The following is an 18,948-nucleotide window of genomic DNA, read 5'->3' on the forward strand; positions in this document are numbered from 1 at the left end:
TTGGGGCCGGGACAAGGGAAAGGGGGAGGCCAGATGCCAGCAGAAAACCCACAGTGGCTGCCTTCGCAGAATTCAGCCTTGACACTGTGTCCCTCATTCTCTTGTCATTTTCTTATTTGGTAAAGTCCTTTTTTTCACATTCCAATAGACATGGACCTCTTCCAGCTCCCAGAGGTCACAAGAGATAAGTAGCCATGTCATGGGAAGCATTTGGGTTCAGTAGTCTGGAAAATTGATGAGAAGGGAGTGGGCCGAGATGAGCAGGGGGCAATGGCCACAGGGTCCTTGGCCAGCCTAGGAAACAGCTATTGGACATCAGTGCTGTGGTGCTTCTATTGTCTGTAATACAAGAAGAAAACATTACTTCCCCTTGATTTTGAGCAAAGAGGGTGCTTAGAACCAAGTTGGGGAGTGGTGGGGCTCAGCAATTGCTTACCTACGTAATGTGAGACAGGTGGCCCCATGCTCTGATGAAAATGCAGAGATAGTCCTCAAAGTGTGGAATTAGCAACCGAGGCCAGCCATAATGACCACAGAGGCCACCGTCCTCACTTTACACGTGAGGAAACTGAGGCCCTGGAGACCCGAAGTGGCATAGCTCTTAAGAAGAAGAGCTGGGGCTGAGGCCTCAGACTGTCGAGTGTTCATCAAGGCCGTCTTTGCCACAGGATTCCTTCACTGGGTGTCACTTACTGCCAACAGCCAATCACATGACCTTGGACGCGTCACGGAACTCAGGGCCTCTGGTTCTTTATCTGTCACTCAAGGCCATGGGACCACATGAGCTCAGAGCTGCTTTCCAGAAACAACATTTCAGAATGCTCTGTTCCCCTTCCAGCCCGAGACAGTGTGGGGCGGCCTGGCCTCCCGGCCAGCAGGCGCTTTTATCTCCCATAGTCTGAGCAGGAGTTGTTTTTTCCCCCACAGTGGCAGAATTAGGTCAGAGCGGAGGACTCTGGGATTCCTAAACTCCTAGGCTGGTGGTTCCTTCCTTTTGACCAGGGTCAAAACAGAAGGGATGGTTTCCCTCTACCCGCAACCCTCTGTGAGTCCTGCCCCAGCCCCAGCCCCATCTTCAGCCTCCATACCTGAGAGGCAGGGAGCTGAATGGCCTGCATTCCAACCCAACTGTGTCACATACCAGCTGGGGGACCTCATGCAGTCATATGTCCTCCCCTTGACTCTCATTTTCTCCATCTGTAAAACGGGGACAGTAAGAGCAGTCACCTTGCAGGAGTGAGGACTGGACGAGTTAATCAGTGTACAGCTCTCAGAGCCTGGCACACAGTCAGGGCTGAGCACGTGCTGGGTATTGCTGTGGCCTTCGCACATGTAGACGGCCAACACACACACAGAAAAGCTTCCCTTTCACGGCCCTGGCCGGGGACCACAGTGCTCAGCTTTAACTGAGGGTGCGTCTGCAGCAGCATCAGCTGGTCTGAATCAGACCCACGCAGCACCAAGCAACCTTCAGTCTCCCTTTGAAAGAGGACCACCCCGAACCTCCCAGAAAAACGCCGTTTATTCGATTGAAGTGATTCCCGTGTAACCGCATTTGGGACCACAACTGGCTGAGATTTTCATTCACCACAAACGCAGTCTCAGCTTCCCTTCTCCGAGGGGACAGATTCCACTGAGACCAATCAAATGTCACACCGAATCACATCTTGTCACCATCATCACCCTGTTCACAGGCCACTCAGAGACTCCCAGGAGAAAGAAGAAAAATCAAGTTCTGAGCCGGGTCTTTGCCCCACCAGGTTAGGGCGCTGAGGCTTTGGTGGTTTCTCGCCCCTTTGCCCGGCTGTTCCCAGCTCCTTGCCCTTCTGTGCTAGGGTCTTGCAGGGGAATGAGGGCACCAGACCTCACGCCCGAAGCACAGTAGTGAAACCAGCTGGGTTGGGGCTCTGCTCCCACACTTTCTCTCCCAGCCTAGAAACCCAAAGCGTCAGTTTGCAGAGCCAGGAGGAACTCCGCCCCTATCCCCGACTTCTGTTAAGACGGATGCCTCCTCCAAGACTCAGGTTCTGTTTCTTTAAACCCAGACCAAAATGTGTTCGGGTGGCCAGAACCGATTGTCTCAATCAAGGAATATGCATGCCACAGGACTACAGAAGGACCGTTTTTCCAGTGGCCTTTCAGCAAATGTCCACTCCAGAAGGCAAATGGGAAAGTAGAGACTTCCATACTTCAAAGTGAAAAGTGATTAAGAGCATGAGCACACATTCAAATCCTCAAATGCTCAGTGAACAAAACGTTTTCCATCTGCCATGTGCTATATATGCCTAAATAGAGGGCAACTCCCAAAGAACCCAATCCCCAACTTCCCTAATGAGATCAACTCTTTTGGCCAACTTGAGAGGAATCTAAGCTATAGTTGCCTTTGAGTTGGGAGATGGGAATGACTTTTGGAGGGGCCTGAAGGAACTTTCTGGAGTGGTGGATGTGGTCTGTACCTTCACTGTGGTAGTAGTTATGTGGGTGATTTCATTTGTCAAAATTCATCAAACTGTACCCATAAGCTCTGTATACTTTAGTGAATGTAAATTTTACCTCAATAGAAAAATTAAGAAAAATGAATTAAATAATACTTACTTATAATATTTAACCTAACCATGTAGTTGCATTCAGTAGCCTCCCCTTCTCTGCGATTGCTCTCTTCCATGGTTTCCGTTATCAACGGCGAACCACGGTCCGAAAATATTAAATGGAAAAATCCAGAAATAAACAATTCAAAAATTTTAAATTGAGCACCATTCTGAATTACATGATGAAATCTCAAGCCATTCAGCTCCATCCCGCCCAACATGTGAATCACCCTGTGTCCAGCGTATCCACGCTGTATGTGCTCCTGCTTGTTAGCCATCTGGGTTATCAGATTGACTGACACAGTATCACAGTGCTTGTGGTCAAGTCACCCTGTTTTCCTTAATAGTGGCCCCAAAGCACAAGAGTAGTGATGCTGGCAATTCAGATAAGCCAATGAGAAGCCCTGAAGTGCTTCCTTTATGTGAAAAGGTCTATATGGATAGGAAAAAACATAGCATATATAGGATTCAGTACCATCTGTGATTTCAGGCATCCATTGGGGGTTTTGGAATGTATTCCCCATGGAAAAACGGGGAGTACTATACTTAAAATTATAAGAATAATGTATTAATTTATACTACTTTTCCCATTCACATATTTCACAAAATGATTTTATGCAAATGTACATCTTTTGAGGTCAATATATATTATTACTAAGCCACTTTTTCGTTGAGTTTTCCAGAGCACATCATCCTCAATTTGTCTTAATTTATTTGAAATGCGAAACATTTTGAATCCATGTTTGATGCTGAAATTTTATTACAAGACACAAATACCCATTTGTATAACATTGTAGCAGATGTATTTTCCATTTGTCTTATAAGTAATTACTCATGATCCTTATGACATAAGCAACTTATGTTTTGCTTTCTGAAATGAGCTTTAAAGTATTTATCACAACTTACAACTGCACTCCAGGGATAATCACCAAATCTGTGTTAAATCTCATTGCCATCTTCCCATTGTTTCCCTCGAGTGACCTCTAAAAGCATCCAAAACCAGCATTGATTGAGACCATTTCAGGCTGGTGTGTCTTCCCAGATTTTGTGGTTCGCATAAAGTAATTGAGAGAATAACAAGTTATGAGGTATTTTTTAAAGAATAACAAGTCATAAAACTATGAGAGATTTGTAATAATTTTCTAATAATTAATTTGACAAAATATGCCTTCATCTTATTTTCAGGCATATACCGTGTGGTAAATCCTGGCATATGTACTCAGACCAAAGATGAGATCAATTCAGTAAATTATGGGGTCTCTTTTTAGAATTCATTATTAAAAGTTTAACATTGTTACCTTGAGTTAGAGGTTTCTTTATGCAAAAATTTTAAACTAAATCTTGCTCCCTACCATAAATGAGAAGTTGAAAAATTCTTTAATAAGTTCAAACTATGCACTATACCTTACTCAAGGGCATTAAAGTGAGGAGAGTTTACTTTAAACAGATGCTTCTGGTTAGAAAGTGGTGGGATTGTAAACACAATCTTAAATTCTGAATTACTAATTATTAATTTTGCAACTTGACCTTAGGTCACGTCCAGTCTTTAGCTTCAACCAGTGTGATATAATGATGTACAAAGAAGACTTTGTTTTTTAAACAATTCCTCAGTCTAGGTGTTAAGAATAGTGTTGTTCGTAATGAAATCAACATGGAAGACTACACTGATTTGGGGGGACGGGGTTTGCTTTTAATGTTGCTGTTGCTCAGCACCATTGCTATTGCTATCAGAAGCAAAATCATATCATTCACCAAGAGCTCACTGGGCATATAAGCTCTTGTATGATACAGCTCAGTGCCGTGGCTACCCAATTATTTACTTATTTATTTATTTTGGTAGCAGAACCCCAGTTTTAAATGATATTGTGGTTGAAGCTCTATTCAGTACAGAGATTGGGGCCCAGAGCAGTCCTGCTGGATCCCTTGAGAAAAACATGACTACGAAGGGGTTTTACAGCACCCTAGGGCTTCTGTGGAACACAGTTTGAACACCTCTGGCAGTGTATCATGACTAAAGGTTTGGTCTGGGTTCAAAACCTGGGTTCTGGACTCTGCAATTATTGGCAAATGACTTAACCTGAGTCTTATTTTCCTCATCGGAACATAGAGCATGAATGCTTATCTCAGAGCGTTGTAAGGATGCTTGTAAATGTGCTTTGGAGACCATGAATGTGTAGGTTTATGTTGCTTTTTAATGCTTACTGTTTCCTAGACACATCTTATTTGCATGTTGTGTGCCATCTCATCTTGATTAAAGACTAAGAGTCTACATTTTCTATTGTTTGTCCTTGCTGATGCTCCTACTTCTGCCTTTCAGCTTTTCAGCCATTATCGTCCACTGGAGGATGGACAAGGGGGAAAGCTGACTTAGGCTCTACTGTGTCCACCTCTGCAGTAAGGAATTCCATGCTCATGATCCGTTCTTGGGTGGACCACTCTGACAGATGTCCTTTTCATTTTCAGGTGGGCCAAGAGAAAGGAAACTGTTCTTTCCAGAGAAACCCAACCCCCTGCATCATCCCTCAAGAACAAGAAAATATTTTCCATACCATATTTGCTTTTTTCACAAAGTCTGGAAGAAAAGTCTTGGTAAGGATTTGCTTACTGATTGGGACAATATGGGTGGTCCTCTCCAAGAAGGCAAGTCCGAGACAGGAGGCCAGTTTTCTCTTTGGCATTTATTATTTCCCAAATCTGGTTTTAATCACTTGGCTTAGGAAGTCACAAGGACTATGGTCAGCTCCTGTTTTTCAGCCTGAGGTTTCAAAGTGTTAAATTGACATTTCAAGTTCCATTGCCTGGCAAAGGGAAAATCTTTGCAACCCACCAAGCGTGAAGTAGTAAAACATTTCTTCAACTAGTAGGAGTCTAACCAAGAACGATGGTTCTTGTGCAACCACTTTGGAAAACTGCTGGGCAGTATCTATTAAAACTAGGAATTCCACTCCCAGGTATAAGCCCAAGAGAAATGAGTACTTGTGTTCCCCAAATGACATGGACAAGAATTATAGCCATTTTATTATACCAAAAAGTGGGAACCATCCAAATATCCATCAACAGGAGAGTGAGTAAACAGTTGTGGTGGAGATGTACACTGGAGTGTCACAGAGCGGGACACATAATACAATATTTCACTTACATGGAGTTCAGAAATAACAAAACTATCAATGGCCTTGGAAATCAGGTAGTGGTGACTTTTGAAGGAATATCAACAGGAGGGGGCATGAGAGAACCTGGCTTAGGTACTAGATGTGCCCTACATCTTGATGTGGGTATAAACATATGCAAAAATATGTCAAGAAGGACCCTTCAGATTTATTCTGTTTGTGATATGTAAGTTATACTTCAGTTTTTTTAAGTGAAGGTATAGAAGGTGAAATCATATATTTTTCCAAAGCTTCTTTTCCTCATATCTTTGGTTCCATCTCTTTAGCTCCTTATTTTAGCCTAGGCACATCTCACTCACTTTTTTTTTTTTCTGTAGAATAGGACTGTTTGCCACTGGGAATGTTGGGTTTTTTAACTTACATCATGCTGATGATACGACTATTTTTAAAAGCTCTTAGAATTGTTAGGTATAGTGATATCTAGTTGTTTGACAGATACAACTGCACATCTGGCTGAAATTTTATCCCATACATGAAACATCAGAAAGGTATGTGTGTACATTTTGGATCCTATAATACAAAAGAGAAGAATTCCTCTTTTGTCATTTAAATTTGGAATTTAGATTTCTCTTGATAATTCACGTATTTTCATGTTCCAGCATGTGTTATCCTTTACTCCTGTGTCTTCTTGAGTCACATGACTCGACAGCCCTCTAATTTGTCCTACCTAAAAAATGGGCATGAAAGTGTATTCGCCACTGCACAGGCAGAAATTACATAATGCAGGAAATACATCTTGTGTTCAAAACTCATAAAATGTGTTCGAAATATGTAAATGTGTTTTTTAAAAAAAACGATTATTTCTCTTTGCAAAATCCAATTTTTTGGTAGGGTAGCCAATGAGCTGCTTTCTCCCAGTTGCTTGACCTGAAGGCATGTTCTGGTGCCCGCTGAGTGGGAAGTCCCTTTATCGCCCTCTGGTGGCGAGAAGGAATGATCGCATCTTCCTGTGGACTTCCTCTGCCTGGAGTTGTCTTAGTCACCAGAATCGAAGCACATGGAGCCTTCTGCTCCATCAGTTGCTATGCATCTGTTTTTGTTCTTAATACTGTTTGACAGTTCTCTGATTTTTCTTCTCAGGATTGTGAAAAACCAGGAATTTCTTGCCTAACAATGCACTGTAATCTGAGTGCACTCGCTAAAGAAGAAAGTCGTACCATAGACATTTACATGCTGCTGAACACAGAAATATTGAAGAAGGTAAGTCCCGAGGAACTGCACTCTCACGGTTTATTTAAAAGCATTTGAATTGGTTTCCTCATGAAATTCTGCCTGCCCCTTTTAAAACTTTCCTGGCAATTACCATTGGTAATTCTGCTGCTGGAGCATGCTGGGGAAAATACCAGACCCTTGCTATACAAAGCATGGTCCAAGGACCAGCAGCATCAACCTCACCTGGGAGCTTGTTAGAGATGCAGAACCTTGGACACCACCCCAGACCAGCTGGATCAGCATCTTCATTTTAACAAGCCATTTTGTTTGTACTTTTTTTTTTTCTTCTCAGACTTTAGCTTGCCTCGGAATCACCTGGAGACCTTGTTAAACTGCAAATTCCTGGAGTGGAGTTTGAGATCTGCTTTATTTGTGACAGGTTCCCAGGTGATGCCAATACTGCGAGTCTGGGGACCACATTTTAGACAGAGGTTGGCAAACCTTCTCTGTGAAGGGCCAGTAGTAAATATTTTTGGCTTTAAGGGCCATATGGTCTCTTGCCACTGCTCGGCTCTGCCATTGTACCGTGAAAGCAGCCATAGACAATACTCAAACAAATAGGTAGGGCCATGTTCCAATAAAACTTTATTTATAAAAACAGGCAAAGGGCCAGATTAGACCCATGGTTTGTAGTTTGTTGACCCTTTGTTTAGATGACACCTTGTTTCAGAGAAGTCCAACTTTTGAACCTCAGATCACTTTGCTCGTTACGAGTTTGTCAAAAGTGGTTCATAAAAAATGACTCTCGGTCAGTGAATTGGGAGCCCTTAAAAAAATCATACAAATTCACTATGATTTACTTTGACATAAGAGCTGCTGAGTATAAAAGGCTACATCCAACAAAACACTTTAAAAATAATCACATATGAAGATAAAACAAAATATGCATGTCAGCCACAGAGACTCTATTTATTTTTCTTTGAAAAAACTAAACACGTCAGTTTGTAATAACCTGTCAGTGTATGAATGACTATCTTTAGAAAAGTCATTCCAGTGTTATTTTTTAAATTAGGCATGGCAGTAACATGCTGACCTGAGGAGTCATGGTCCCTGGGGTATACGAGACGTTTTCCCCAATTTTTCTTGTGTAGCTGGTGCAGCCTCCACACACCCGCGGAGAGCTGCATACAGTTCTGCTGTCCTTGGTTTCCTTGGGAGGGAAATTGGTTTGGGGCAAGTTGGGCTCACACAGCAGAACTTCCCTGTTGTACCTCTCCCTCGGAAAAGGACAGTGTCAAGAGAGGACCAGGCATGAATTAGAACACCACTGGCCGTCTTGCCAGTCCAGAAGGGAGTTGGGAAGCCCCGCATCACAGGAAGTGTCTTCCTGGCATGAGTCCCCAGGTCAGGTTGAGGGACTGTGATTCTGTGTACTTACCCGGCCTGGTGACAAATGGCCCTGGTGACAATTTTATTCCCCACGTCACACTTGCCATCGTCAACAGAGCCCTATTAATGGCACTGATGGTGGGAAACTACTCTGATTTCTCCTTTGCTCTCAATCCAGGTGGCTGCTGCTTGCACTTCAGTCATTCCTGCTTAATTTAATGGCAAGGACTCAAACCTTCCTTGGACACAACAATGTGACCTGGTCGTCTGCATCTCCCTCAGCGATCAGTCTCTTGACTCTTTTGCAAAAAACATGTCCCACTGACTGCTGTCCTCATGGGCCATCCAACCCAGTCTGCACCCCAAGAGCGCAGAAAGCCCTGGGGTCTTATGTGGGTGTTGAAGGGTCATTCTCTTTGAAAGTGCCCTTTCAGCAGAAACCAGCAGAAATTCCAGGTGCAGAGGAAGGCCTGCAACGAGGCTGACCTGGAAGCCAGATGGGGCCCTGGCTGCTCCTGAAGCTCGAAATGCCAAACGTGGGTCCCCTGGAGCCAGCCATGACCTCCCTTGGAGAGTGGAGCATGAGATGGCTCCAGGAGCCCTCCCCGCCTCCCTAAGGATGGGGTGCAGCGCCAGCCTTGTGGTTTGCCTGGGTCTGCAGTGTGTTTATTTTCCTTCGACCTCAAAGTCTGGCCCCAGAGAAGGGAATGTGAAGTCTTATTGTTTTGACCTTAACAAGTTTTCATTTAAAATGTAGGATCTGACTTTTTCACTTACCAGAGAATTTAGAGTTCTTTGGAAGCATTCGTTTACAATCACGGGGGCCTGTCCCGTGGCAAGCTCCTCATTTGCTCAGCCTTTAACTTTGGCAGTTAGCATCATTATCACTGTTATCATTATTGTCATTATTAATATCTAAGATGATGACCGTAATTATCCAAGATTGAAAATACGGCATATCGTGACACATAAAACCACAAATTTATACAGCGGTTAAATTGGTAAAAAATTATTCACATACAAAATTATTCACAAAATTATTTACTGGCACAATTCCTTTGAGCGACAAGCGTTCCAGAAGCATTTAAAATATGTTATATTGCTGTTTTTAAAAAGCTTTGCGGTTTCTTTGTCAGAGGTGAGCAGAGTGCCCCCCTTGGAACTGCTTCCTAAAGAAAGAGTCCTCCGCTTTCATTTTTTGGGGGGTAGGTTTAACCGGAAGTGGGTCAGAGCCGGCATCTGATATGTACCTCCTTGCATGGCAGGCGAGCTAAGTAAATGTGGTTGGGGACACTATAAGGCACCTTGCTGGCAGAGCCCCAGCCACCAGCCCAGGTCAGGTGCTGAATGCTCCTGTCGTCTGCCCTCTGTTTTCACCACGAAAGCCAGGCTGCCTCTCCACTGTCCATCTGTACCACTGGCTCGAGGTTCTGGCGTTTTCCTAAGCCACAGTTTTGCCAACCCCCGTCTTTTTCCAAGTTCCTTCTCCATCCCTGCCTTCGAGCCATTTTCTCATTCTCTGAATCAATGGCTTTGAATCAGAGCCCACACCAAGGCTTCTGGCTACATCTGGCCGGAGGGCTCTTCCCGAGTCTTAGAGGCACCCGTGCCCAGCCCAGGACCCTTCCTCTTCCGGCTGTAGCCTACTTTCTAAGCCAAGTGCTTTCTCCTTTCTCATCTCTCCATCAAGTCCCCTCTTGCCAAGTTAGATGGCTTTGAACCCAAAACAGCTTCATATAATAGCAAAGAAAGTGTTAAAAGTAAGTAACTCATGCGAAGGGTTTGAGGGTTGTGGTCAAGGCAGGAAGATGCTTGAGAGATGTAAATCAGATGCCTTCTGTGGAATGCCAGGCCTGGGTTTGTTTCATGCAATTAAACAGCTTTATTTATTCTCTGCTCCTTGTGACTGTGTCAATATCAATATCCAAATATCTGGCTCTTTCTTGGAAATCACAGCACAAGTTCGCATGTGTTGATGATTGGCAAAACTCCATACTTTTTCAGCATCCACCATGATAGGAAAGAATTCTCAGGAGAGAGACTAGAGATCTCTGTTTATGTGGGTGCCCAAGATGAGAGGTTTCTGGTTCAGTGGTAAAATTCTTGTCTGGTCCACTTGGAACCTTAGAATTCAGTCCTGCCTGGTACCCAGCCATTTTCAAGGCCCAGCTGTTGTCACTGAAAGATCTTACAGTGAGTTGTGTTGTTTCCTCCACAGGACAGTTCCTCTGTCATTCAGTTCATGACCCGCGCCAAGGTGAAGGTGGACCCTGCCCTACGGGTGGTGGAGATAGCCAACGGGAACCCAGAAGAGATGACGGTGAGTCAGCCCGCCCTGGTCCAGCCCTCCTCAGAGGGTGAGAGAATTTGGGTGACTTGGTGCTGGCATTTGAGGTTAAAGATGGTTTCTGAGCCAAGATGTAGGCTTTATGGTAGGCCCAAGACCATGCCTGTCTTGGCGTCCAGGCCCCCATGGAGAACTTCTCAGGTCCACTCTCATTGTGATAGCATTGTTCTTTAGGATTCCATCATTAAATGAAAGTGCCCTGCTGTGACCAGACAAAGAAAAAATAGTCCACAAGTGCCTTTGGCAGGGCTTGGATTTCCACTCCGAAGCCAAGCCTGTTTTTATCTTCCTCAGACTTTTCCCTGAAACCTCTGCCTTCCCAATAAAGTTGCTCCATGGATAAACACCGGATAAAAACAAGTTGTTTGGAAAACTTAAAGAGGTCACATCCAAACTGCCGAATCCTAGAACCTTCTCTTTCATTCTCTACCTTCTCCCTGGTTCTCCACAAAGTGCAGTTGGCACGCAGGCCTCGGAGACATGGGAGATTGGCAGCAGCCAGGAGACTTAGTGTGGGAGAGGCTGGAGGGGAAGTGTGGCCTTGGAATTTTACTGCCTTTTCCTGTGTTTCAGGAGTGAGGAGAGGAGGCTTTTCCTTTGATACCCACACTCACATCCTAGGCAGATGGAAAGGGGAGACAGCAGTCTATTAACTGATTTTGCCCATGATGCTCCCTGTTAGCATCTCCTTTCCTGGAATTTTCTTTCTCTCAAGGGTGACTTTACCCCTTCTGAGACACACTGACAGAAGTGGCGAGGTGATACGGATTATTTACTTACAGAGAAAAGATTGTGCACTTATTTTCTGGTAACAGAAAATGTAGAGACACCACATGTCTAACTGTTAGGTTGGGGTCGGACCAAAGCCCACTCTTACAAGACCCCAGTTGGGAAGGATTCATGCAGAAAATAAGTCTTCGGGGACCTCAGTGAAATCTCAGTTATGCTCCTGTGTGTGGTGAGCAGGAGGCGAGAACATCGGCCGGGACAGAGCAAATAGGAACCTGCAAATGGGCGAGGATGGGATGCTAAAGATGCACCCGGGCCTGGGCCTGGGCCTGCCGCGCTCAGTGCGGGGAAGGGCTGGCCGGGGTACAGCTTGCCTGCTCTGCCCCCACTGAGGATTTGTCCAAGCAGTCACCTCACTAACAGGAATGGAATGGAATGAAGTGGAAAGACGCTGGAGTCCTTTGCTACCAAGAGTCAACATTCCTGGCTATTTCGCTGCTAACTCGTACCTTCGCCCGGGAAGTGAAGGAGAGTGGGGCTTCATGCTCGTAGCCATAGCTCTGGCTTCAAGGTTTTATAGAATGAAACATGTGCCCACCATGAGAGGTCTGGAATATTCTCGTAGACCACGGAGTTCTCAGTTAAGAGCTCACGGAGGTGATTAACACGTTTCCTAAAGGTGGAATCCCTCGTGTAACTGGAAAAAAAAAAAATTTAAATATATATATATATATATCACCGGGAACGTTGCTTTTAGAGCACTGAGCTGCGGGATCCAGGAAGACACTGCTTAACATCCCATCACTGGCTTCTGAGTCATCTGCACACCCCCAAAATACCACTTCCATTAATTACCGTTTCATTTCGAGCACTGTAGTGATATTTTCATTATCAGGAGTTCTTTGGAAGAAGCTCTCATTTCAAACTGATTTTTTTCAGTACTTCCAAGAAAAAAAGTAACACCCATAGTAACATAACCCCGCGATGTCCCCTTCTTCCTCCTTTTCGTGACTTTGCCTTTTCAATCCATGAGCTCAGATGAAGTGCTACAATCTGTTCTCAACTTTCCTGGCAGAAAAAAAAAAGAAAACGTTTCTGAGTAGGAAGGTTTGCCTTTTAGAACAAACACGTTCTTCCCTGCATGATTCTTCTGAATGCCTGGCTTTCTGTCAACTATTCGTGAGGGTGGCCACCAAATTTAAATTAAGGAAAATGTCACAAGATTTTAGATTAGGCACCGAATTTTCTGGCCTTGGAATGAACAGGAAATGTACTTGCAGCTGTTTTAGAGCAGCATTTGGGTGAAAAAATCATATTTTTAACCATCTCAAGTGTACATGGTGGTAAACTTAACTGATAGGGAAATCAAATAATTTTCCTATGTCTCTTTGTATCTTTTATTTTTATACCATGGAATGAGTAGTGCTTTACAGAGCATTTGGGTGAAGACCTATAAATATGTCTTGAGGCATTTGCCCTGTTTATTAATAAATAGCTCTAGGGGTACTTTCCACTTAAGGTGTTAGCATGTGTCTGAAACCAATCACACCAAGCTTACCTGGCTTTGTATAGATCCAAACCTGAGAATTCCAGGTAAGACCTAAGAGACTGCAATAGGTGCCAATAATATGTTGAACTTCCTATTCTATTCAACCCCGTTCTTCCTTTTCAGGGGAAGTTGCCAATAACTGGCGGTAGAAGCTCCCCCAGGGCAAACCAAGGCTCCACAGAATCAGCTCTGCTACCACAAGCCACTCCCTCCTCAGGCTGGATGAGGCGCTTGCAGGAATTACATAGCAAATCCATTTTACTGATATTTTAAAATAGTGGAAAATGTGAGCAACACATAAATCCCCATGCTAGGCTGCTAAAAAGTGACAAACGTCTCTGTCATGTGCTCCTCTAACGCTAAGGGTTGATATCGGGCCAGCCGACCCCTGGGTCTTCTGAGGGCTCCTGTCTGAGCCAGAGTCCTCATTCAACAGTTTAGACCGCGGTGTTGGTGGTAACTGCCTGGGCAAGCTGCAGCCTGAAGGAGGGAATGTGAAAATCTTTGTCCAAAGATGGTTGAGGGGCATTTGTGTTTTTTGCTTTGTTTTGTTTTAAGAAATAATGTACTCGAACGAGCGATGCTTCCTTGCTGATTTGCTAGGGCAAATGCTAGGGGCCCTTCACCTTCTGCCATGGTGCCATGGGAACCATGTGTCCAGAGAGGCCTTCCCCTCCCTCGCCCAGCCTGACTGCCATCAGCGTTCCTCACCCTGCAGACGGGAAGACGGGTCATAGTTTTAGCAAGTCCCTGGAGACTCCACTGTGCCTTCCCTGGGTTCGAACCACTCAGCTTCTTCCTCTAGTGAACACAGGGCGTCTGACACGTGGGCAGAAGAAATGACTTTCCTAAGATCTCCCAGTGACCAAACCGAGGGCAGTGTCCAAACCGAGGGCAGTGTCCAGAACTCTTGACTCCCAGCCTGGTGCTCCTTCTCTCCCACCCCCGCCCCCAGCCACTCAGTCACGTGGGAGGGCACTGAGCCTTCTTGGATGAAAGGGCCTGTTAAGTGCAAAGTCTCCAGTGTAGAAATCATTGTCTGTTAAGACCGCCCAGGTGCCCTTGGAGCCCAGCTCCCTCATAGTGGCCCTGGCTCTCCTCACCCCAGGTGAGACTTTTCCTTCTCAGTCCAAACCAGGCCCCAGAATGAAGCCCCATGACTGCAGCCACGCTGTCCCCGCTAAATACACCTGCCCTGTCGCGCCCTAACTGATCCAGACGATACGTTCCAGCCTCATTTGCTCTGAAGCCGTTTAGGCTCAGATCCCAATCTTAGCTCTTTCAGGAAGTCAGTCCTCCTGCTTTGGCCTTTTCCTCAGTGCCCAGGGAGCACTGCATCTCTCGTTGGGGATCAGAAAAGCCTGGGTTCACATCCATCTCCCTCGAGTCCTAACTCTGTGACCGTGGGTATCGGGTAAGCTCTGTGAGCCTGTTTCTTTATCTATAAACTGGGAAAGCTGCTTTCTACCTCCCGTTTGTTCTCCTCCCTACCATTGCCCTCAATCAAAGATGCCAGTCGGGATACCTCAGCCAGAGGGACATCACCTCACATGGTAAACAAATATGACACCAGCTATACCACTTCTTGATGCATACTTTATCATTTTTACTGTCACCAAGTAGATCGGACGTGTACTTCACCATTTATATGGTCAATTACAGTTAAAATTACATTCCACATGGCAAGAGAGTTTTTTCCCCTTGAACCTCAAATTACATTAAGATGTAGGATGAAGAAGACGGTCATTGGAAGGTCACCACTACCCCCATCCTGTACCATTATCGGAAGGTGGTAGGCCATCATCCTGTCCTCACTCACCACCCTACATTTGAGAATTAACAATAACCACAAGGAATTGAGAAAAAACCCAGCATAGTTTGGCCAAAACACATGAGTCGTATATCCTAACGGTTACCATTTGCGTATTCATTCGATGACTATTTATTGAAGGCTCGCTGAGGGCCAGGCACTGTGCTAGGCACTGGGGATGCAACAGGGAACAAAATAGACACGGTCCCTGCCCTCCCAGAGCTGACTGAGAGGATGACAGGTGGTCAACAAGGAAGCAAACAAAGTGTTTTATTTTAAATTGTGGTTAGTTCTGTGGGAATAACCTGCTTTTGACTGAGGGGGTCAAGGAGTATTTCTCCAAGGAAGCCGAGACCTAGAGAGTGAGACGGAATTAGCTTGCCAAGCTGGGGAGGAGTGCCCCAGGTGTGGGGGAAAGCTGTATGGAGACCCGAAAGCTGTATGAGCCATATTCAAGGCTCAAAGCCCAGTGTGGCAGGGACCTGGTGAGCAGTGAAGACATCCATGATGGAAGACACAGGCAGGGTCCACGCCATATAATGCCCAGGGGCAGCTACAAAGGGAAGCCATCGAAAGCTTCTGCTTGGAGCAGGGAATGGCATGATCCTCTGTATATTCTTTAAAAATCACGGGCTGCTGTGTGGAGAGTGGATTGTAGGGGCGAGGGCTGGAAATAAGACGGCTAGTTAGAAGATTGTGACTATCACATGACAAGAAGCGATAGTGGCAGAGATGATAGAAATGGACAGGTGGATTTACCTCAGTAAAGGCGTGGCAGTTTGTGCTAGTTGCATGTAGGGAGAATCTGTCCTAAAGTCTTAGGAGGGATCAAGTGACGTCTTGATGCAAAGCCCCTTGCCTGGTGCATCCTCCTGAGCATTCAGTTAATGGTGGCTCTCACTGCATAAAGAGCTGGCCAAGGACAAGATGAACTGAATGAAGAATAAGCCTCTCCCTCCCACAAGGCCCCCAGAGCCTTGGTCAGTTCACTCTAAACCAGTAATTTCCAGTCATCGCCATGATTTTCATCATCGTTGTTTTTTTAAACAAGAGAACCCATATCTTAATTGAAATATGCTTTAGTCAAATCAGAAGTGGGGTTCCTGGGACTCCCCCAGTTTTTATCTCCATTCTCCCTTGGTAGGCTCTGCACCCCCTCACTGAACCCCTGGATTCCAGGGAGCCCAAGACTCACGGCTACAGATGGTTGTATTTTAGGACAAGGCTGTTGTCCAGTTTGTCAGATATTTTTACTAGACAATGAATTGGATCCCCCATAACTACAAACAAGAAAAAATTTTTGCCCTCACGACTTCCACAGCAGCAGCTAGTGCACACTGCACACGCACACACATGAGCACACGCACACACATGCCCACAGCACTGTGGCTATATGCCGAGAATGCCTATGCCAAAGAGGTTAGAACAGGCTGCATGGGAAGAGTGACCACTAAACAAGGGCTCGGGGAATCTCCTAAGTGCACAGGGGGAGTTCAGGCATCACAGGTGAAGTCAGTGCTGTCTTAGGTGAGATCATCAGGAAGCAGACCCCAAGAATAGGATGCTATGTATAAGCAGTTTACTCAGGAAGTGCTCCTGGTGAGACCAGGGCAAAAGTAGAGAGACAGAATAGGGAAAGGGAAGAAGGGATGTGAGGGTGAAATCTCGGCCTGATTTAATGAGGAACTCTGGAGCACCTGAAGCAATTGAGCTGGGCCGTCAAGATCCTGTATCTGTCTGTCATTAGCTGGGGGCTGCCCCAGACAGTAAGCCCCGAGGTACTTTACCCTCTTCTGCTGCATCTGGGGGAACAAGGCCTCTAAAAAATGCCATCCAGAAGAAGCGGAAGCATGCAAAAGCTGGAAATTAGCACCTCAAACTGATAGAGGGACCCGAAGGAATCTGGGCAGAGAACCAACAGTGTCTGACACAGGTGGAAGTGGTCTCTGCTCGGATGTTGGGTGCTCTGCTCAGCATGCACTCCCATACCCCACGGGGCCTAATGACTTCACTGTTTCAGGTTCAGGTCCTGTGCTTTGCTAGGTAGGCATTTGATGTGATTATCTCTTATCACTCTCATATTACTCCTGGGAACTAGGTGTAATTACTCTTATTTTTCTGTTGAGGAAACTGAGGCTCCAGGAGGTGAGGGGGCTACCAGCCTGAGGTGCCACAGCTTGTCAGTGGAAGAGCCAGGCCTGGCTGCCAGGTCTGCTTGTTTGCAAGGCCCGCGTCTTCTCTAATCCTTTGTTCCCTTGACCTGTGCTGTCCGGTTGCCCTGCACCCACATGCAGTGAGAGCACCATTGGGAGCAGGTGGTAGGAATCAGTCTTGGGTGGTAAACAGCTGGCCCTCTGCCTTAGGAGTGCCCCTTGGCTCTGGTGGCCTCAGAAGCACATCATGTTCAGACTTAGCAGTCTGTTGATTCTGGAATGCTCTCCGTTGTGGCCTGGATCCTAATCAGGTGCAAGCTGCTCATCCCGAGGAGAATTAACGCTCTTCAAGGACCCTGCATGGCTTGTGTGAATGAGCTGCTTTCTCCCCCTGCCTTTAAAGACAGGTCCTGAGAGCCATCAGGAGTAGTAGGTACAAAACCTCTCAGCACAGTGTCAGCCCTTAGTACGTTCTCAACAAATGTGACCCATTATTAGCAACAAAAGAGTGAGCACCAGCCCAGCTCATCCCTCTGCAAATTCTAAGACCTAGGAATTCCTGGAACCCAGAAAGCATAGGTGTGGTTGATATCTCCGTTTATCACAGCACAAACTTACAGCTTTGGTCTTGCCAAATGCCCAGTTTATTTTCTGTTCATTGATGTCCTCTCTACCAGTCTCCCTGCTCCCTCCAGCCAGTGTGCTCTCTAAAGGCTGAGTACTGAGAGCCCTTTGAGATATGGCAGCCCTGAGAATATTCTCCCAGTGCCCGTAACCCTCCCCTCCCCCACACCTCCACACGCTGTAATCGGAAGCAGGTGAAAATATCTTTTCATTGTCCCAGATGCTCTTCTCTTTCCACTTTTTACTTTACATAAATCACTTCCCTCTGTGAGATGTGTGTAATGTTGACTGCAGAGAGCATCTTGCTGTTGTATTGACTTTTAGCCGGTTCACCCTCCCCTAGGGTGCAGAGGTGGCACTAACTGAACTGTCCCCTCAGTACTGGAAGCCCTCTGCCCAGCAGAGGTCTGGGCCAGGTGTACCCCATTATGGTCATGTCCTCAGGCCTTCAGGAGATGTGAGCATTTCCGCCTCTGACATTAGGCATATTTGCAATGATCAGAACAGAGAAGTTTCCAGAAACACAGAAGCGAATAATCAGGCACCGTGGTTTAAGTTCACCAGCTCCCTCAGACTGGAAGTTGGCTCCTAGTCATTTGCTGACGCCAGCTTGCCAACTTCAGGTGCATTAAAGTATACAGCAGCAGGCAAGATGCCCAGGGACTGGGCTATGCCATCGCCCCAGACTCTTGTCTGTCCTCTGTAGAGGCTCTATTGAGGCTGATCCTCATGCTCCTCATTGGCTTGTGTTTTATTAGCATCCAACACATAAGCCCTTCAGCTTCCGTCTGCAGCCATGCCTCATCCATCCCTTCACTGGTCAAACCCCCGCCTTTCCCATCTCTCAGACTCCTACCAGCTTCTAAAAGCAACAGACTTCCCCTCATCCCCATTCTTTTTTCTCTCTTCATACTCGAAATGTGGATCTTCCCTGGGAAAACCACTTCCCCTGCAACCCTCTTACTAGGGCTGTTTGTTCCTTGAACCCCCACATAAAGTTTGCCCTTATCTGTATTCATTTCGCAGCTAGAGTACTCTTTACAAAATGCAAACCATGTCACTCCCCTGGTTGAAACCCTCCATGGGCCTCTCATTTCTCTTAAGGTAAAGCATATAATTCTTAACGCAGCCTCTAGTCCTTCTTGTTTCTCCAGGCTCATCTAAAACATGTCCCTCTGGCTTCTAGTTCATGTGTTTTCTCTGATCGTACTGTCTGCTGGCAGTGTCTCACCCCTGCCAAGCTCACCCTTGCCAAGCTCACCCCTGCCACGGGGATTTGGCACATGCTGTTCCTTCTCCTGGGAATGATGTTCCGTCTTTGACACATTAACTTGTGTTTATCTTTTAACTCGCAACTCAAGCAGTTCACCAAAGATCTCTTTCTGACTGCCAAGCCTGTCTCAGTCTTTTATAACCATGAATCTCTCCCTTGGGGCACTT

The 18,948-nt window shown here is 45.9% G+C and overlaps 1 protein-coding gene across 1 annotated transcript in view; it reads left to right on the forward strand.

Moving 5' to 3' along the window:
- The window catches only part of ITGA9 (integrin subunit alpha 9), a 281,374-nt gene that overhangs the window by 244,564 nt on the left and 17,862 nt on the right, over nucleotides 1–18,948 (forward strand). Inside the window, exons 24-26 of the mRNA XM_023525395.1 lie at nucleotides 5,052–5,177; nucleotides 6,836–6,955; nucleotides 10,515–10,616. Coding sequence (XP_023381163.1) covers nucleotides 5,052–5,177; nucleotides 6,836–6,955; nucleotides 10,515–10,616 — 348 coding nt within the window. The remainder of the gene's footprint in view (nucleotides 1–5,051; nucleotides 5,178–6,835; nucleotides 6,956–10,514; nucleotides 10,617–18,948) is intronic.

The sequence above is a fragment of the Pteropus vampyrus genome, unplaced genomic scaffold, assembly GCF_000151845.1.
Source record: "Pteropus vampyrus isolate Shadow unplaced genomic scaffold, Pvam_2.0 Scaffold1, whole genome shotgun sequence".
Classification (NCBI taxonomy): domain Eukaryota; kingdom Metazoa; phylum Chordata; class Mammalia; order Chiroptera; family Pteropodidae; genus Pteropus; species Pteropus vampyrus.